At 59.8% G+C, this 19310-nt stretch overlaps 2 protein-coding genes across 2 annotated transcripts in view; one reads left to right on the top strand and one right to left on the bottom strand.

Moving 5' to 3' along the window:
• Positions 1–13725, top strand: part of WWP2 (WW domain containing E3 ubiquitin protein ligase 2) — a 31244-nt gene extending 17519 nt beyond the window's left edge. The window contains exons 9-24 of the mRNA XM_064722920.1: positions 1465–1554; positions 1849–2023; positions 5166–5220; positions 6650–6731; positions 6988–7116; positions 7266–7344; positions 7459–7530; positions 7612–7700; positions 8727–8886; positions 10194–10327; positions 10424–10564; positions 11089–11209; positions 11484–11588; positions 11687–11783; positions 12553–12625; positions 12741–13725. Of these exons, the coding sequence (XP_064578990.1) occupies positions 1465–1554; positions 1849–2023; positions 5166–5220; positions 6650–6731; positions 6988–7116; positions 7266–7344; positions 7459–7530; positions 7612–7700; positions 8727–8886; positions 10194–10327; positions 10424–10564; positions 11089–11209; positions 11484–11588; positions 11687–11783; positions 12553–12625; positions 12741–12840 (1702 nt within the window). The 3' untranslated portion in view covers positions 12841–13725. The remainder of the gene's footprint in view (positions 1–1464; positions 1555–1848; positions 2024–5165; positions 5221–6649; positions 6732–6987; positions 7117–7265; positions 7345–7458; positions 7531–7611; positions 7701–8726; positions 8887–10193; positions 10328–10423; positions 10565–11088; positions 11210–11483; positions 11589–11686; positions 11784–12552; positions 12626–12740) is intronic.
• Positions 13726–14311: 586 nt separating this feature from the next.
• On the bottom strand, positions 14312–17614 carry PSMD7 (proteasome 26S subunit, non-ATPase 7). The gene is made up of 7 exons (XM_064722922.1): positions 17446–17614; positions 16855–16946; positions 16501–16593; positions 15948–16045; positions 15590–15670; positions 14971–15062; positions 14312–14796 (listed from the first exon to the last, which is right to left on the bottom strand). Exons 1-7 carry the CDS (start codon positions 17517–17519, stop codon positions 14358–14360), a joined length of 969 nt encoding a protein of 322 aa, XP_064578992.1. The 5' UTR covers positions 17520–17614; the 3' UTR covers positions 14312–14357.
• Between the last annotated feature and the right edge of the window lie 1696 nt (positions 17615–19310).

Raw genomic sequence — 19310 nt, 5'->3', positions numbered from 1 at the left:
TTACCTGTCCTGGTACTTTTATGCTCATGAAGCACCAAGTTCATGGTTTGTGACCAGGACACTGGATGGTGTCAGGCTTGGCAGCCCCTCAACCTTATGGTGGGCACTGCTGTCCCTGGAGCTGTGGTGATGGCACTGCTGTCCTGTCCGTGGTGATGGCATTGCTGTCCCTGGAGCTGTGGTGATGGCATTGCTGTCCTGTCCATGGAGATGGCATTGCTGTCCCTGGAGCTGTGGTGATGGCATTGCTGTCCCTGGCTGTGGTGATGGCACTGCTGTCCCTGGAGCTGTGGTGATGGCATTGCTGTCCCTGGCTGTGGTGATGGCATTGCTGTCCTGTCCATGGTGATGGCACTGCTGTCCCTGGAGCTGTGGTGATGGCATTGCTGTCCCTGTCCGTGGTGATGGCACTGCTGTCCCTGGCTGTGGTGATGGCACTGCTGTCCTGTCCATGGTGATGGCACTGCTGTCCTGTCCGTGGTGATGGCATTGCTGTCCCTGTCCGTGGTGATGGCACTGCTGTCCCTGGAGCTGTGGTGATGGCACTGCTGTCCCTGGCTGTGGTGATGGCATTGCTGTCCTGTCCATGGTGATGGCACTGCTGTCCCTGGAGCTGTGGTGATGGCACTGCTGTCCTGTCCATGGTGATGGCACTGCTGTCCCTGGCTGTGGGGCTGAGCTGGGATGAGCCCAGGCTGTGGGGCACCAGCACTCAGAGCAGCTCCATCCCCAGGGCTGCCTGCTGCCTGCCAGCCTGGGCTGGCTCCCCTGCTGCCACACAGAAGCTGGTGTATTAATTTCCTCGAGCTTTTTGTGGTGATTAATTGAGACAGATGATTGAATGGGAGAGAGCCTGTGGGAGCACAAGTGTGGCAGGAGAACACTTTATCTGTCAGCAGCTGCTGGCTCGCCTCCTCTGCTGCAGGATAAAAGCTGACAAGAAAGCACGGGCTGCACAGAGCATTCACCTTTGCCAGGGAGAGTTCATGAATGAATTCACACAAAGAATGGCTGCAGCGTGGCCCTGTGAAGCCAGGCTTGCTGTCACCGGGGCTGTCCTCAGGGCCACCCCAGCCCATGGCCACACGTGTGTTTAAGCTGTGGCTGTCAGCAGCAAGCCCAGGGCTGCAGGGAGGGATCCCAGCCCCAGCTCAAACACTCCCTTTGAAGATGTATTAAGAGAAACCAAACAAAAACAACAGAAACGCAGGGCATAAAACTGACCCTCTGTGAAATGCTGTGCTGGCCTTTCTGGGGGAAATTAGGAATTTATGCTCCAGTTGTGCCTGTTGAGGAAGCAGAGTGCTGCAGCCCCTCTCCCAGTCTCCATCCAGGAGAATGTGCCGTGCAGAGCTGTCAGATAAAGGCTGGATCAGATGTGAGGGGCTGGGCTCCCTGACCCAGCTGTTGGATGTTCTTGGTGCCAGCAGTGCCCTCTGCCTCATGAGTTTGTTCTCCTTGCAGGTGGGAGCAGCGGGAGCTGCCGAATGGCAGAGTCTACTATGTAGACCACAACAACAAGACCACGACGTGGGAGAGACCCCTTCCTCCAGGGTAAGGGGCTGGGGGCTCCAGGCCTTGGCTCAGTCACTGTCTCAGAGAGGCGTTCATGGCATCCTGGTGGGAGCTCCGCTGTGTCCCAGCATCCTGCCAGGCTTCGTGTGCCCTTGCAGGAGCCACTGGAGCAGTTACTCATGCTGTGTGTTTCCTTTTGGTGGGTCCTGGTCCAGAAGAGCCCCTTTAGGTGTGAGAGCAGTGGTTGTGGAGGTGGGCACGGAGCCCTCGTGTCGGAGGGTGGCAGGACTGAGCGGCGTGAGCCCCACAGTGACAATTCCTTGGTGCTTCCAGGTGGGAGAAGCGCGTGGATCCTCGGGGCAGGTACTACTACGTGGACCACAACACCCGCACCACCACGTGGCAGCGCCCCACGGCCGAGTACGTCCGCAACTACGAGCAGTGGCAGTCGCAGCGCAACCAGCTGCAAGGGGCCATGCAGCACTTCAGCCAGAGGTTCCTGTACCAGGTGAGGGCCAGGGTCTCGCCTGCCTGGGAGCCACGGGGCGGGGAAGGCGCTCGCTGGGCTCTGTGGGGTCTGTGTGAGCTCAGAGCAGTGCCTGGGTGGGAGCTCACAGGCTCTGAGCTGCCTGCAGAGGCCCTGGGGGAGTGATTTGCTGCCTTTTATAAACCAGCGTGCATGGCCCTGAAGGGTGGTGGGAGGTGTCCTCAGCAGCCTGTCCCCAAGGTTTCTCCAGTGCCAGTGTGGCCAGCCACACGTTCTGCTGTGGCTCCCATCAGACAAGCCTTGCTGCTGACCTGTGGGGCTGCAGAACCTGCTGTTGGAGCTGAGGGAGCCCTGGGAGCCTGGTGTGTGGCAGGACAGGAGGCTCTGGGGCCTGAGCTCGTCCCTTGCCAGGTCTCTGTTGAGCTGAGGACAGCCTGGCTGGGTCCCAGAGCTGCAGGTCTGGGGTACAAGTGGAGAGGGCTGCAGGAGCCAGGGACCAGAGAGTGCAGGGAATGAGCTGGACTTGCCAGCATCCTTCTGCTTTATCTGCTGCTTCCCCCATTCCTGGTTTGGGCTGAGTGCATTTCCTTGCTCAGGGAGTGGTCTCGGCCATTCTTTTCCTGAGGCCACACCTGTCCTGGCCATACCTTTGCCATGGATCTGGACCCAGCAGTGCTGGTGTCTGTGGGCTGCAGGGAGAGCAGTGCCTGGGACAGGGCCAGGCTGGAGCAGCTCTGCCTCCTGGAGCAGCGATCTGGCCCCATGCAGGGTGAACCTGCACTCGTGCCAGAGGCAGCTGAACAGCTGTGAGGGAAGGTGGGCAGTGTACAGGGACCGACTTCTCATTGACTTTTACCTCCCCAGAGAAAGCCAGGAGTCCCAGCTGGCACTGGAGTGGGCTCCATCCAGGAGTCCCAGCTGGCACTGGAGTGGGCTCCATGCAGGAGCTCAGCTGCTTTTGGGGAGGGGGGTAGTGCAAAGTGCTGTCTGTGTGGGACACAACCAGGGCCAGCTCAGCCCCCTCGTCCCCTGCCTGTCCCTCCCTGGATGTCTCTCCAGCCCTTCCAAGCCTCACAGGCAGAGCTGGACCCCAGTGCTGTGCTGGCCCTGCCTGCACCAGGGGCTCCCCTGGGAGGGCTCCCACCGTGCCCAGCAGGCTCAGGGCTGTCCCTCCTCCCTGCCAGCCCAGCCTGGAGCTGCTCCAGGCCCTGCGACTCGCCCTGGCCACGCTCCGCCGAGGGAGGGACTCAGGCTCCAAATTTAGCCTGATGAAACGATTGTACTTTTTGTTTCGAGCTCTGCTGCCAGCAGTGATGGCTCCTGCTCTGCCTCCTGCCCCACAGGGGCTTTCTGCTTGACTTGCTCCTGCCTCCAGCATCCCTCTGCTCTTGCTGGAGGGCACAGTATGGGGGTGATGAGCAGTGGGGCAGAGCCTGGGAAAGGCACAGTTTGGGGGGCTGGGGTGCAGCCAGGGACTGCTCTCCCAGCAGATGCCCCAGTGCCACATCCTTTGCACAAAGGGTCTCTGGCACAGGGGCAGGTTGTTCCCAGGGGCTGTGGGGAGCAGCAGGAGCTCTGCCCTGGTAGCTTTCATTTCCAGTTTTGAGGTGCCAGGCAGGTGGTACCCCTGGGCACCACTCAGGTGCCTGTGTGGGCAGCCTGTCCTGGCAGGGAGGGAGTGGACACTGCCCCAGTCTGAGCTGTGCTGGGCACACCAGTCCTGGCACAGGGGGTTGGTGCAAGAGACAGAGCTTGGAGAGGGGTACAGCTCATGGCAGCCAGCACCCTGATGATGGCCTGGCATAGTCTTTGGTGCACAGATGGGTTTTGATGCCTTTCTGGGAGTGGGGGGCCCTGGCACCCCGAGGGCTGCAGGCAGGAGGGCCGGGTCTGGCTGTGTGTGCATTCCCTGTGCCCAGGTGACTCTGATCCATCCCAGTGCGGGAAGCTGGGACACAGCCCCTCTCCAGCACAGATGGGTTTTTACCTTTTGGGTAACGATGCGTTTCTCATTTAACCATTAAAAACACTTCCAGCCCCCTCCTGCCCCGGCCCTGGGGACCCTCCATCCCCGGGGAGCCCGGCAGGGCCGGGGCCGGGGCCGAGTGTGCAGCCCCGGGGCCTGTGCCCGCAGAAAGGCACTTCGTGGGGCCGATGCCCCAGAAAGGCGCTTTGTGGGGCCGGTGCCCGCAGAAAGGTGCTTTGTGCAGCCCCGGGGCAGCCCCGGTGCCCCAGAAAGGCACTTCGTGGGGCCGGTGCCCGCAGAAAGGCGCTTTGTGGGGCCGGTGCCCGCAGAAAGGCGCTTTGTGGGGCCGGGGGCAGTCCCGGTGCCCTCAGAAAGGCTCTTTGTGGGGCCGGTGCCCGCAGAAAGGCGCTTTGTGGGGCCGGGGGCAGTCCCGGTGCCCCAGAAAGGCACTTCGTGGGGCCGGTGCCCCAGAAAGGCGCTTTGTGGGGCCGGGGGCAGCCCCGGTGCCCTCAGAAAGGCTCTTTGTGGGGCCGGTGCCGCAGAAAGGCGCTTTGTGGGGCCGGGGGCAGCCCTGGTGCCCCAGAAAGGCACTCTGTGGGGCCGGTGCCCGCAGAAAGGCGCTTTGTGCAGCCCCGGGGCAGCCCCGGTGCCCCAGAAAGGCGCTTTGTGGGGCCGGGCGGGGGCTCGGAGGGCGCATCCCGCACCGGCCCGGCCCGCGGAGGAGGGGGCCGCCGGCCCGCCAGGAAGCGCGGGGCGTGGACAGCGCTTGTGGGAATGATTTCATTGGAAAGGCCTGCGATATTTTTTCCCCTCTTGTGTGTGGTTCTTGGAGGAGGCTGGAGGTGTATGTGCAGGGGACGCCGAGCAGCCGCGCACGTCCGGAGCCCTCCGGGCCGTCCCGCTGCCCTCGGCCGGCGCAGCCCCTGCCCCTGCCCCGCTGCCCCTTGGCTGCCCAGCCCCTGCTTAGGCTGAGCTTCTGGGCTTTTTTTTTTTTTCCCAATTTATTTTTTTATTTGCTTTTGCTTTTTTTGTTTCTTTTTTTAACCCCCCTTGAGTGTGCAAGTTTTTTTTTTAGTTCCCTGGGAGCAGTGGGCCAAGGAGAGGCGAGTGGAAGCGGGGCTGGCTGGCTCACCTCCGTGCTCCGCTCCTCCAGCCATCCCGGCTCTGGGGTTTATTCCGTGTTTTTGCTCTCTCTAGTCCTCCGGAGCCCCGTCCGACAATGATCCTCTGGGGCCCCTTCCTCCCGGCTGGGGTAAGTACTGCACTGCCTCACCTGGCCCTGCATGGCCCCCGGGGACACTCCTGTCACTGGACCAGGACCCTGCCAGCTCCCTCACTCCGTGCCTGGCGTTACTGGGAAGGGTGAAGGGTGGCCATGGAGCCAGCACTCCTGTGCTGGGCTGCACGTGGGACTGACTCTGCCTGTGACTAGCATGATCTCTTATGTGAAATTCAGCTTTTCTTCCCCTGCCTTCCCCTTTTCCTGGGAAAAGGCTGGGAGGAGTTCCCAGACTCTCTCAGCTGGTGAATACAGAAGTGCTTGTGATTGTTCTTTGGGATGGGGAAGATCTCCAATTTGGGGGTGGAAGTCCTTGCATGTCCCTGGACCCCACCTCTGATGAGCAGGGATCTGTTCTCTGCTGTGCTGCCTCCTGGGATGCTCTGCCTGGCTCTGGAGCAGAGCTGTTCGTCCCCAAATGGCCCAAGCATTGTGTGCTGGGACATTTTGAAAAGTCCCTGTGCCACCCCCAGGACAGAGAGAGCCCCTCCGTGGTGAGAGCATCCCTGGAGAGGGCAGGCTGGGATGCTTGAGGGTGCAGCTGGGCTGTGCTGAGCCAGGGAGAGCAGGAGAAGGGGTAAAGTTGTGGGAGCTAGGAGCAGGACAGAGGGGCCAAGGCTGCTCAGGCAGTCTGTAGGGACAGTGTCTTTATGGGGGTGGTGGTGGAGCCCTTGCTGGGTGTCCGCTCTCCATCAGTGAGGAGAAGGGACCCGTCCCCAGTGCCAGCTGGGCAGGCACAGCACCGTGGGGTGGGGGCTCCCAGGATGGATGGGATCCCTGGGGTGGATGCAGTCCTGGCCATCATCTGGGGGCTGCTGCCCACAGTCCAGGAGTGGGGTGGAGCTGGCACTGGCCAGGAGGGGACAGGGAGGTGACAAGGTGTCCCTGCCTGCCTGGTGCGGGGCTGAGCGTGGGTGAGTGACGCAGCACATGGAGGAGGAGGAGGTGTGGGGCACACACAGTGCCAGGGAGGCAGGGGGTGTGTGCAGGGGTGGCTGGCTGTGTGCTGGAGCTGTTTTGTGCCTGTGTGCACACAAGGAGGGAGTGTGTGTGTTCACACATGTGTGCACTGGAGCAGGGCCGTGCAGGCAGTTTGGGAAAGCACCTGTGGATCCATGTGAGGGACACTGCTGCGTGTCCCAGGAGGGTGTGTGGCTGAGCACAGCCCCTGGCCTGGCCTGGCAGCACAGTGGCAGCGCTGGCCTTTGCCCTGGCACCTCCTGCACGCTGGCACTGCCGGGCTGAGGCAGCTCGGGCACGCAGAAGGAGTGTGGGGTTTATCCTGCCTTTTCCAAATGAGCCAGGGAGGTGGAATGGGGGAGCTGACAAATTTCCTGTGAGCTGGGAAGGGGAGGGCTGTTCCCAGGACTCCAGCTAACACTTTGTCTCCCTTTTCTCCTAGAGAAGAGACAGGACAATGGGCGAGTGTATTACGTGAACCACAACACCCGGACCACGCAGTGGGAGGACCCTCGCACGCAGGGGTAGGTGGCTGTGGGGGGAGCAGGGTTTGGGAAGGTGCAGGGACCTGGCCTGCACTGAGGCCATGTGTCCCACAGAGGGAGGGAGAAGCTCTGACAGTGCCGTGGCCGCAGTGCTGCCCTGGCAGGACTCCTCTCCTGGGGTGTGGACAGTCGCTCCCCAGTCCCATGCCATGAATCCTTCCTTGTGCCTGGCACAGAGCTGTAGTTGGGGGGGGCCCCCCAAAGGCCTGTCTGGTGAGCCCTCCCTTGCCAGCAGGATGATCCAGGAGCCACCGCTGCCGCCGGGCTGGGAGATGAAGTACACGAACGAGAGCGTGCGCTACTTCGTGGACCACAACACCCGCACCACCACCTTCAAGGACCCGCGCCCGGGCTTCGAGTCGGGGTAAGCCCTGAGCAGCACATCTGGGGCTCCTGTGGGCTCTGACCGAGGAGAGCTGCGCCCCAGTGACCCTCATCCCACCCGGTTCCTGACGGGGGCTGCTCGGGGCAGGGCAGGCACGGGGTGTGACCGGGGCCCTGCTGCTTTGGCAGGAGCAAGCACGGCGGCTCCCCAGGCGCCTACGACCGGAGCTTTCGCTGGAAGTACCACCAGTTCCGCTTCCTCTGCCACGTGAGTAGAGCTGCTGTGGGCAGCTGGGTGGGTGTCCTGAGCCCTGTGGGCAGGTGTGGGTGAGGAGAACCGTGCCAGCCTCACACAGCCCTTTGCCCTTTGCCCTGCCTGCAGTCAAACGCGCTGCCCAGCCATGTGAAGATCAGCGTGTCTCGGCAGACGCTCTTCGAGGACTCCTTCCAGCAGGTAGGGAGGTGCTGGGGCTGTGGAGCCGGGCAGGGGTGCAGCTGGCCCCAGCCATGGTGACACTGCCCTGCTCGTCCCCAGATCATGAACATGAAGCCGTACGACCTGCGGCGCCGGCTGTACATCATCATGCGTGGGGAGGAGGGTCTGGACTACGGTGGCATCGCCAGGTGAGCGTGGCCTGCTGGGCCACAGGGCCATGCCCTGCCTGTGCCCCATGTCCTGTGGGCAGTGCATACATAAGGCAGCTGCACTCAGGGCTCCCAGCCCTGGAGCAGAGGAGTCCAGGGGCATTCCAATGGGCACTGGCTTTTCGGAGTGGTGGAACACCCTGAAAGCATCACCCCAGCCCGTCCCTGGCAGTGACAGCACAGGGGACCCAGCTGGGTCTCCCCTGCTGCCCCCAGTTGTGGGTGTGATGGGCTGAGTGGCCTTGTCTCCCTGCAGCAAACAGGCCCTGGTGTTCCCAGACAGTCAGTGTGTGCCAGGGCAGGCAGGGTGTGATGTGGTTTCTGCAGCCCTGCTGCTGCCCTGGGGTGATGTAACCACAGGGCATGGGCTGTGGCTTGGCTAGAGGGGGTCCTGTGTCCCTGTGAGCCCCCTCTGGCTCACCTGGGACATCTCCTTGGAGCTGGGTTGGCGTGTCCCTGCCCGCTGCCACCCCACGCTCACCTGCTGCCCCTCATGGGGCTGCTGCCCCGGCTGCTGCTCCTGCTCCACCTCTCTCCGTGTCCTGCCAGTGGTTTTACCCTATGGTAGGTTACGTCATGCTGTTCTACCACAGGGTAGAACCACGGACAGGATGCCGGGGCTGCCTCCACGTCTGAGGATTCCTGTCTGCCTGCACGGCCGGGGGAGCAAAGCCAGGATGGTGCTGGCCCGAGCTTGGCGTGGGGCTCCCGGGGCAGTGCGTGCGGAGGGACTGGGTGCACTCAGGGGGTGTGTGTGTGGGACAGCTCAGCTGGGACTGTGTGGGGCACTTGCCAAGGTTCCCGATGCGCTGAGTGGGGCCTGCAGCAAGCTGGCATCTCCAGAAACCCTTCACAAACCCCACACAGCACCCCGGGGAGGGGAACAGCCTCGCCCAGTCACACCAGTGCCCAGCACCTGTCTGAGCTGGGCACCCGCTGGTGCAGGGACACACACTGTCCCCTCCCTGAGCTCCTTGTCACCGTGTTCCCCTTGTTTCCTTCCAGGGAGTGGTTCTTCCTCCTGTCCCACGAGGTGCTCAACCCCATGTACTGCCTCTTCGAGTATGCAGGCAAGAACAACTACTGCCTGCAGATCAACCCTGCCTCCTCCATCAACCCTGACCACCTCACCTACTTCCGCTTCATCGGCCGCTTCATCGCCATGGTGAGAGCTGGGGGGTGGCACCAGGGGTTTGTCAGGGGGTGGCACCAGGGGTTTGTCAGGATGGATGGCAGGGTTGTAGGGTGCACCAGGTTGTCAGGGATCACCAGGTTTGTCAGGGGGGTGGCACCAGGGGTTTGTCAGGGGGCTGGCACAGGGTTTGTCAGGGGTGGCACCAGGGGTTTGTCAGGGGTGCACCAGGGTTTGTCGGGGGGGGGCACCAGGGGTTTGTCGGGGGTGGCACAGGGTTTGTCAGGGGGATGGCACCAGGGGTTTGTCAGGGGGGGTGGCACCAGGGGTTTGTCAGGGGGGGGGGCACCAGGGGTTTGTCAGGGGATGGCACCAGGGGTTTGTCAGGGGGTGGCACCAGGGGTTTGTCAGGGAGATGGCACCAGGGGTCTGTGTCCCCCTGCAGAGCAGGGGACAGGGTGGTGAGCAGGGCACGGGGCAGCTCTGTGTGCTGTGGCTGTGCTGGGCTTGGCACTGCTGCCCTCCCTGAGCCCCTTCCTGCCCACATGTGGGTCAGGGGGAGATGGGCCTTTAAGGGGGTGCAGTGGGGTGTGATGCATTTTAAATCCACTGAAAGGCTGTGGGGCCAGAGGAGACCTGGTTTCCCAGGATTGTGGCGGGGATGGATGGCTCCAGGTCTTTGGCTGTCACCCCAGGTGCTGTCGGCTCTGCAGCTCCAGGGACTATTTTTAGTCCCAGCAGTGTGAGATTTTCCAGCTGCCCGAGCTCCAGAGCAGCTCCTCCCGTTTGTGTGGGATTGCTCAAGGCCAGTGTGCCCGGGCTGGCAGGGGGGCTGCCGGGCTCCCCCAGGCCGGGCAGGGTCCCTGGCCCGCAGCCCCACGGGCAGGGTGTGTGTGGGGGCGGCCCCGGCCCCGCTGTCCTGCCCTGCCCTGCCCCGCCTCGCAGGATACCAATAAAACCCCAGACTATTACTCACCGCTGGGCCGTTCTAGACAAGCGTCTGCATTATTTTTGGCTGCCTTTGCCTCGGGGCTCCTGGAAGCCAGGGATTCAGGGAAGCCACAGCACAGCTCTGTTTAAACAAGTGCTCTTAATAGAGCTGTGAGGGGAGAGGGAGATGCAGTGGAATTTGCCGTGGGGAGGGAGAGGGGCTGCAGCCCACCCGGCCTGGGAAGTGCTGTGGGGGCAGCCCACCATGTGTGCCAGCCAGGAGCGAGTGCCATAGCTCAGGAACCCCTGAGTGAGTCCCTTCTGCCCCGTGGCTGCCCAGGGTGGAGCATTGTCTGCCCCAGGGCTGTGTGGCAGGGTTCCCCGTGACCTGGTGTCCCCTCCCTGCCCAGGCTCTGTACCACGGGAAGTTCATCGATACCGGCTTCACGCTGCCCTTCTACAAACGGATGCTGAACAAGCGCCCGACGCTCAAGGACCTGGAGTCCATCGACCCCGAGTTCTACAACTCCATCGTGTGGACCAAGTGAGTGCCCTGCCCTCCCTCCTGCAGAGCTCTCCCCACAGCCCCTCACTGCTGCTGGGTGCCTCCAGCAGGAGTCACACCCCGGTGTCTCCCCAGGGAGAACAGCCTGGAGGAGTGCGGCCTGGAGCTGTACTTCATCCAGGACATGGAGATCCTGGGCAAGGTGACCACCCACGAGCTGAAGGAGGGCGGTGAGAGCATCCGTGTGACGGAGGAGAACAAGGAGGAGTACATCATGTGAGTGGCTGTCCCCAGGGTCCTGTCAGGCACCCGCCCCCAGCGGCTGCAGGGGTGGGACCGTGGGCCTTGGGACGTGGCCGCTTCCCTGGGCTACGTGGCTGTGACAGGCCCGGGCTGGCGCGGCTGGCCGAGCTCTGCTGCGGTCTGGATTGCTGAGGGCTGGGCAGTTGCCAGTACTTTCAGGAAAAAGGAGAGGGGAGAGAGGCTGAGGCTGCTTTCCCATCCCATGGCTGTTCCCCCTGCCTGCCTGGGGGCTGCCAGGGCCAGCTCAGCTCCAGCCAGGGGATGTGGTTTGCACCCCAGGAGCTCCTAAGGCCGCTCTGGGGGCTGAACGCTGCTCACGGGTTTGGGGGCAGAGACAGAAACCCAGCAGTGGGAATTGAGGGGAGCCCTGGTGCTTTGAGGGAGCCCCTCTCCATTCCCAACACTCCCGGGGCCCTTGCTGCTGGTGGGAGGGATCCTGGGCTTTCCCAGGCCAGGCCAGCGGTGCTGGCTCTGTGCCGACCCCTCTGCCTCCCCAGGCTGCTGACGGACTGGAGGTTCACTCGGGGCGTGGAGGAGCAGACCAAGGCCTTCCTGGACGGCTTCAACGAGGTGGTGCCGCTGGAGTGGCTGCGCTACTTTGATGAGAAGGAGCTGGAGGTGAGCTGGCACCTGGGCTGGGGGTGTGGGTGGGAGGTGGCACGTGGTGACCCTGCTCATGCTCTGTGCCCATCGGCTGATGTCAGCCCCGGTGTTGGGTCTGGGGTGGCTCGTTGTGTCCTTGGCAAGGACATCCCGTTGGATGGGAGGAATTAGTGCCAGACACCTCAGTGCTGGCACCTGGGCCAGGTGAAGGCTGGCGCCAGAGGGGTTGGTGCTCAGAGCACGGGCTCAGGGCTCTGTCTGTCCCCTGCTGAGTGTCCCCTGTCCCCAGCTGATGCTGTGCGGGATGCAGGAGATCGACATGAACGACTGGCAGAAAAATACCATCTACAGGCACTACACCAAGAACAGCAAACAGATCCAGTGGTTCTGGCAGGTCAGTGTGAGCCCAGCTGAGGGCGTGGGGTGCCCTGGCAGGAGCCATCCTGCAGGGTGGGAGCAGGATCCCGCTCAGCTGCTGCGTTCCTGCTGCAGGTGGTTAAGGAGATGGACAACGAGAAGAGGATCCGGCTGCTGCAGTTCGTGACGGGGACCTGCCGCCTGCCCGTCGGGGGCTTTGCTGAGCTCATTGGTGTGTCCTGGTGGGGTGGCACCTCCCTGTCCCTGTCCTGTCCCCACACAGAGCTCACAGCAGCACAGAGCAGCTGTGAGATCTGAGCACGGTGCTCTGTCTTGTGCCATTTCCACACACGTTCCTTGGCCGTGACCAAAGGGTCCCACCAGGGTTAACTTTGTTGGGCTGGTTTGTGATCTCAGTCTGAATGAGATTGGATTTCTGATTCAATTTTCATTCTTGTGCGACAAAGCCTCTTTTTCAGAAAACCACAGTGTGGTTCCACTCCTCCTTTAATTTACCGCTTTTTGGGGCCTATACCAGCCTTTCCCTGACTTTCCTGGCATCTGTGTTAAGCCAACCAGCTTGCTTAACCCACTCAGTTGTTCTTGCTGGCATATTAGCTTTTTCCACCCCCTGGAATCTCTCCAGCATTCCCACTGTGTTAAAAAGCCACCTCAGTGACTCAGACTTGCTGTGCCAGGTCCTTTAAAACTCTTGGATGGACTCGCACAATCCTCAGGGCTTACAGATCAATGAGTTTTAGCACTTGGTATGGAACCATCGTGTTCAGAGGTGGTGCTCTTGCCCCTCTGTGCTGCTTTTTGCTTTCTCCTCTGTTTTTTGAACATCCTGTCTGCAAACAGGCAGGGGTTGCTGCCCGGGATTTATGCCCTGTGTGACCCTGGGATCGTAGGGCCATGAGGTAGATCTCAGTGTGAGTGGGAGGGGTTTCTTTCTCAGCTCCTGGTCATGTAAAGAGCTTTGCTGTGCTCTTCATTAACAGGCAGCAACGGGCCCCAGAAATTCTGCATCGATAAAGTTGGCAAAGAGACGTGGCTGCCTCGGAGCCACACGTGGTAAGTGACTGCCCCTGGGCCTGGGGACAGAGGGGACTCTGTGGGGCTGCTCGGGGCTCCATCCCTGGGCTGGGACTGCTGCTCCTGGCCTGCCCAGCCTCGGCTCTCTCCCCAGCTTCAACCGCCTGGATCTCCCTCCCTACAAGAGCTATGAACAGCTGAAGGAGAAGCTGCTTTACGCCATCGAGGAGACGGAAGGCTTTGGACAGGAGTGATGGAGCTGTGGGGCGTTCCCGGAGCGCTGCCGGCCGGTGCCCAGGGCCCAGCCCTGCCCGGGGTGTGCTCCCTATGGACACTGTGGCTTCTGCTCCTGGGCGAGCTCTGCGCTGACACGGCCCCGGGGGAACGGGGCTGTGTTTCCCTCCCTAAGGAAATCCGAGCTGTGATGGAGAGGAGGACACGAGGGCTTGGCTTGCACGGGCTGGCGCAGAGGGGCAGCACAGGGGGCACCGGGGCTCCCCAGCCCTCTCCAAGGCACAGTTATGTGTTTGGTAGATGCTCTTCTTCCCCCTCGTGTTTTCTGCCTTTTCATGGCGTTTTGGTAGTGGCAGGTGAGGGGGAAATGGCTCTCAGATTGACTTCTGGGCCCCATCCTGCAGCCAGCATTCAGCAACAGGGACAGGGACCCCCAAGACGATGCTTCTGAGGGGCTCTTGTGCTCCATCTGAGCGCCAGGACAGCCCCTTGCTAGGCCAGATCCGCGGCCTCTGGAGCCAGAGCCTGGCTGAGCGTGTCCCTGGCGTGTCCCCACGTGCAGCCCGTGGCCCCTGGGCAGTTGTATTTAAATGATGTGGTTTCTGCTCGGAGCTGGTGCTCCACAGCGGCCCCGGGGGCTCCGGGCACTGCTGGGGCCCTGCCGGCCTTTGCTCGATCCTGGGCTCTGCCCACGCTCCTGTGTCCCCTCTGCAGCGAGGAGGGCAGGATCACCTGGCTGTCACTTGTGTCCCTCCCCGTGTGTGCGGGTGACAGACCCGGCGTGGCTGTGTCCGTGTGTCCGGGGGCTGTGGGGACGGGACCTGCAACGGCTCCGGGCTGGGAACGGCCGGTCCCGCACGGCCCCGCGCGGCTTCGTGTGCAATAAACGACAAAGCAGCTGCCGAGGTGTGCCTGTGTGCTGGGTCCCTGTGTGTGCCCTGGGTCCCCCTGCGTGTCCTGGGTCACTGTGTGTCTCCCATGGTGGGGTCTGTGCAGGGCTGGGGCCCCAGGGCCATAATGGCATCCGGAGCTCAGCAATGGGATCACAAATCCCATGGATTTTGTCCCTGCCTGCTCTGTGTCAGGCACCCAGTGCCTCCCCAGGCTCCTGCAGCCCCTAGAGCTGGGAGGGGTGACAGGGCCACCAGCGCTGTCCCCAGGGAGGCACAGAGGTGTGACAGCAGTGACAACATCCCAGCTGTGCCACACCCCGAGGGGCCGGGGCACAGAGCCAGTTAAACATGGGGATGGCTGTGGTGCACAAAATTGGCTGATGGCAAAGGATTAGCCCTGGAACATGGGAATATGCTCAGTGAGAGCAGAGTGTGCGTGAGCTGAGGCCTCAACACCCCCAAAGACACACTGGGGGAAGGAGAAGTGCTGTGTAACAGCATAATCAAATCAAAAACCTGCACATGGCTCCCCCCAACCCTGCCCGGGTGAGGAGGAGCAGAGTGCTGAGCACATCATACAAGACCCCAGCACCAGGGATTTAGTTTACAAGATTTTTAATTTACAAATAAAAAAGCTACACCTTTTATTTCTTCTCCTTTTTCTCCTCTTTCTTGCCATCACTCTTCTCCTTGTCCTTCTCCTTCTCATCTTTCCTCTCCTTTTTACTTTCTTCTTTTTCCTGTCCTTCCTTCTTCTCCGCATCCCTGTTGGCAATCTTGTTGTTGATGAGGTTGTGCAGGGCCACAACGGAGCGGATGAGCGAGGCCAGGTACACCACCACCATCTGGTCGTTGGTCTTCAGGTAAAAGGCCTTGACAAACTCCTGCAGGTTCACGTCTGGGAGCAGGTTGAAGACGTCCTGGAGGTGGTAGATGATCTGGTGGTTGATGGGGAGTTTGCCCAGGGCTACTTTCTCTAGGTAGCTCCTGATGTCCAGAAGTTTGGAGTTCAGTCCCTTCAAGCCATGGACCTGGTTTGTGATCCGCTGGGACAGCGTGCCCACCGTGGTGTCCTTGATGTCCCTGAAAGCCAGAGAGAATGGGGATTAGAACCTGAGCCCTTGGGCCTTTCCAGCCGTGTGAGCAGGGCTGATGGCAGCCGGGCTCCCAGGATTTGTGCCACGTGTTTGATGTGCTCCTCGGGCAGCGGGAACGCCGCTGGGAGCGTGGCAGGGCCCGGGACAGCTGTGCCCTCACCTCAGCAGGTGCTCCACTCCCACCTCCTCGGCCTCCTCAGCACCAATCTCGCTCGTCACGTGCTCAAAGGTCTTGGAGGTCGGGGTGCCGTCCTACAGGGACACACAAACGGGGGATTTTAGCCAGGGGATGAGGGACTGCACCGAGGAAAACAGAAAAGCAGCCCTACACAAGGATCTGAGAGGAACAGCTCGAGCTGGGATCTCCTTGATTTAATCAGTGTCACTGACTGCCCCAGCAATCTCTCCTGCTCTGGCTAACTTCCCATTTCTGCATTTTGCTGATCTGTGCCCAGGGGGGAGCAATGGAAAATCTAAATAGCACAGTTATTTCTCTCTTTCTTGACCCAACCTCATTCCATTCTGGGAGAGCAGCTCCTGCTCTGCCGTGAAGGCCTCAGAAAGGCAAAAAGATGCAATACTTTATACGCATCCAGAATAATTTAAATGCCACAATTACAGTGAGTCACTGCTGGGTGTTGTTTGTGTGTGTGAGCTGCTCAGGGCAGGCCCACAGTGACTGGGCACACCTGGGAGCACCTGCAGCCAGTGCCACCCACGAGGGGCAGCCTCCAGGAGCTCCCAGCTGGGACTGTGACATTCACAGAGTGAACACTCACATCATGGACCTCCTCCACGGAGATGTAGGCTTCTGTGGGCAGCCCCAGGTCCTTTGGCTTCACATCAATGATCACCAGCACCTCGGGGAGAAAGAAAACGTGCACAGAACTGGATTTCAGTTGAGTAGGAAAAAAGTACCCAAGCCAGCTCTTCCCTCCTCAGCACCAGCACAAGGCTGCTCAGAGGCATAACCTCAGGCACTGAGACAATGATTCAAGAAACTCCTGATCCCAGTTCCTCAATCACCTCACAGCTGTGTCACCAGCAAAAAAGGTGGGGGACAAGGTTTCCCAGATGCCCTTTTTCAGGGGAAGAGAGGCAGGAACAGCCCCACAGGCCAAAGGTGGCCCCACTTACAGAGTTGGGGCAGTATCTCTTCATCAGCTCGTTGATGGCGATGTCGTTCTTGTGCAGCTTGGGGCCCGTGTGGTACCACCCCACGATTCTTTCTCTGGCTGAGCAAAAGCAGAAAGGATTGGGAATCAGAACTGGGGGAGGCCCCAGCAGAGACACCTGGGCAGAGACTGGGTGGGCTGATGGAGGGGGAGAGCCTGATCTGTGTGGGGGAGAGGGAAGTGCATTACAAGGCCATGGCTCAAGCAGTGACCGCACTGACCATTACCGACCCACAGCTTTTCTCCTGGTAATTAACAGCTTCTGTTAATTGTGTGGCTCTCAGGGTCTGACAGCCTGCACATCTGACAGGTGCAAGTCCCATCCTGAAGTGTTCAGAACCATGTGGATGTGGGACACAGTTAGTGGAGAACACGGTGCTGGCTGATGGTTGGACTTTATGATCTTACAGATACTTCCCAACTCTATGGATTCTGTGATCAATAGGAATCTCCTTTTCCACAGCCCTGAAAGTTTTTGGGAGCGTATCCCTGACTATCAGAAGATCTCAACTCACCATTGACCTTCTTAAACATTCCATACATGTTCTCCAGGTAGTCATGGTCCAGGAACCACACAGTATCATCCTTGTCATCCTCATCAAAGGGTACTGGGAGTAAAACAAAACACCAGCGTTTAAGAACCCAACTTCCTGAACTAAAATATTTATTGACATGCTCTGGATCTGGGTATTTTTGGCTGCTAAAGGAGAGTGAAGTTTACTTAGGGGTGTTGACAGCAGTTTGTGTTTGTTGTTGGATATGAGGTGATTTGTACATAGATGGATCAAGGGTTTCTTCAAAATCCCCAACACAGTCCATCCACTAAATCATTCAGTGGCTTTGGAGCGGGGCAGGACAGCTGAACTCACCTGCAAAACTGTTGGACACATCCAGGATCTTCTTCTGCCAGGAGCCCAGCAGCACTCCAACCACTCGCTTCTGATTTCCCACTTTTCCTATCCTAAAAGAAAAGACGACTGTCAGTCCTGCCACAAACGGGGAGGAGGGAGCAGGGACCCGCACCCCGTGTCGGGGGTGACACAGCGGGGGTGGAAGGGAAGAGGGGAGTTATTTATGATTGTGCTATCGCTGCTTGTGTTTACAGCCACAAAAGGCCGTTCCGCTGCCCTCCGAACCAAAGCGTGTCCCCAGGGACGGGCCGATCTCACCCACGGGGACAGCGACCGACCCAGTGTCACCCACCGCGGGCTCGGCCGCCTCCGGGGATCCGGGATTTATTTTTGGCCCTAAAACCGCCCGGCATCGGCGGCAGGGAGCGGGATTAGGCCCCAGCCACCCGGGGTGCCGGAGGGAGCGGGTCCCCTCCCGGCCCCGGGACGCTCCCGCTCCGCCGGGTCCCCTCCCGGCCCCGGGCTCCTCCAGGGCCCCGCTCCCGGCCCGGCCCCGCTCCCAGCCCGGCCGTGACTCAGCGCCGCGGCGCCGCTCCCGCCTGCCCGCACCTGTTGAAGTGATCGACGACGCTGAGCAGCACCAGCGGGTGCACGACCACCCTGTCCACGGCCAGCTCCGGCATGGCGCCCGCCCTGCGCGGCCCGGCCCGGCCCGGCCCCGCTCGCTCCGACCGCCCGCGCCCGCAGCAGGCCCGACCGGCGCCGCGCCTCAGCCCGCCCCGAGCCCGGCGTGCAGCGCGCGGGGCGGGGCCGCGCCGGCGGGGCGGGGCCGCCGCCATCTTGGGAAGGTGCGCTCGCCACGCTCGGAGGGGAGTGATTGGCCACGGCGGGAAGCGGCAGCCGCCATCTTGAGGAGGTAAGGCTGCCATTGTGTCACGGTCGCCCCGCCATCTTGGGAGGGTGCCGCCGCCATCTTGGGCCGCGGCTTTGCTCCGCCCTGAGGCGGGGAGGGGGCGGGGAGGGGGCGGCCCTCAGCAGCGGCCCCGCCCCTTCCCTCCGTTTTCCCCCTTTTCTCTTTATTTCCCCCCTTTTCCCTTTCTTTCCCCCCTTTTATTTTTGTCTCCCCCCCTTTTCCCCCTTTCCCACCTTCTTTCCTTTTCCCCTCCCCTTTTCCTCCTTTCTTTCCTTTTCCCCTCCTCTTTCCCCCCTTTTCTTTCCTTTTTTCCCTCCCCTTTTCCCCTCTTTTTCACCCCCTTCCTCTCTTTTTCACTCCTCTCTGCTCTTTCTCCCCTCCCTTTTTTAACTCCTCTTTTTCCTCTCCTTTTAAAACCCCTCTTTCCCCTCCCCATTTTTGCACCTCAGGGGCAGCAGCTGGCACGGAACTTTGCCTTTAAGCCTTTATTTCTAGCAAAAAAACCCCAAAAAATAAAAAGTGAAAAAAGGAACATGAGGCTGTTACTTCAGAGTCTACACGGAGGAGTTACTAACATGAAAATTATCAAAGTTGCTGAGGGTGATCTCACAGTTTTTAAAGTGATATTATATCCCCTTGCTTTTTTCACTGTTCCCACATGGTTTTTGTATATTTCTGTACATAGTGGTAATATTTTGGTATTTCAAAATACCAAATGGTATTTTGGGTGCAATTGAAGGTTTTGTGTTGCTATTCAGCATCATAAAACTTCGGAGATTTTGGCAAAAGCAACAATAATTTACAAACCCTGCAGAACCTGCAGAGTCTGAGACCTCTCGTGGAGTTTTCAGTTGTTACAGCCTTTAGTGTTCCTGCTTTAAAAAAAAAAAAAAAAAGAAAATAAAAGAAAAAAAAGAAAAAAAAAAGTCTCTAGTGGAGTTTTCCGAATTTTTTTTTCCCGGCAGAGGGAGATATGTGACCGTGGAATTCGAACACAGCCGGGGTTCTTGTCACTTGTTTTATCAATATACATATAAAACTCAATGTTCAAATTAACTAGTTCAATAAGTAATTTAGCTCATTGATTTTCGGGCATATCCTAAGTGCCATTACAAGCTACGGATATTTTAAATGCCATTACCTAATAGAAGGAATGTTTTAAGCACCTTTTATTGATTTTATTACTGCTTTATTTTGCTGTCTTGGTTTAAAAATCATTTTAACCACTCTGTCATCGAGAAGAAATATATCGTTGGTGAAACACAGTCAATTTCCTAAAAACCTTTGACATCGTTAAATAAGGGATTAGAGTTGTTAAATCATGTCGGGCAGTGCCGGGGGACAGGGGGAGATGGACGGGGGGCTCGGGGCCAGGGGCTGTCCCGGAGCCCCCGAGGGGCCGGGGGGCAGGGGCAGCTCGGAGAGCCCTGCAGGCACAATTACGGGGCATTGGAATGGCCTGTTGGGGCTTTTATTGAAATGACTCTGGAACTTGGCGCGTTTGGGGTTGGATTCTCTGGATTCTCTGGGAGTTCGGGGTGTTGGTGTTGTGCACACAGGA

This window comes from Zonotrichia leucophrys, chromosome 11, assembly GCF_028769735.1.
Source record: "Zonotrichia leucophrys gambelii isolate GWCS_2022_RI chromosome 11, RI_Zleu_2.0, whole genome shotgun sequence".
Taxonomy (NCBI): domain Eukaryota; kingdom Metazoa; phylum Chordata; class Aves; order Passeriformes; family Passerellidae; genus Zonotrichia; species Zonotrichia leucophrys.
Note: the sequence above shows the minus strand (reverse complement) of the source record. Positions and strands in the feature narration are given on the sequence as shown.

Coding starts and splice junctions, on each gene's coding strand:
- PSMD7 (XM_064722922.1), bottom strand. CDS start 17,519: ATGCCGGAGCTGGCCGTGGACAGGGTGGTCGTGCACCCGCTGGTGCTG. Junction 16,594..16,854: donor TGTGTCCAACAGTTTTGCAG/GTGAGTTCAGCT, acceptor TTTTACTCCCAG/TACCCTTTGATGAGGATGAC. Junction 15,063..15,589: donor CCGTGGAGGAGGTCCATGAT/GTGAGTGTTCAC, acceptor GTGTCCCTGTAG/GACGGCACCCCGACCTCCAA.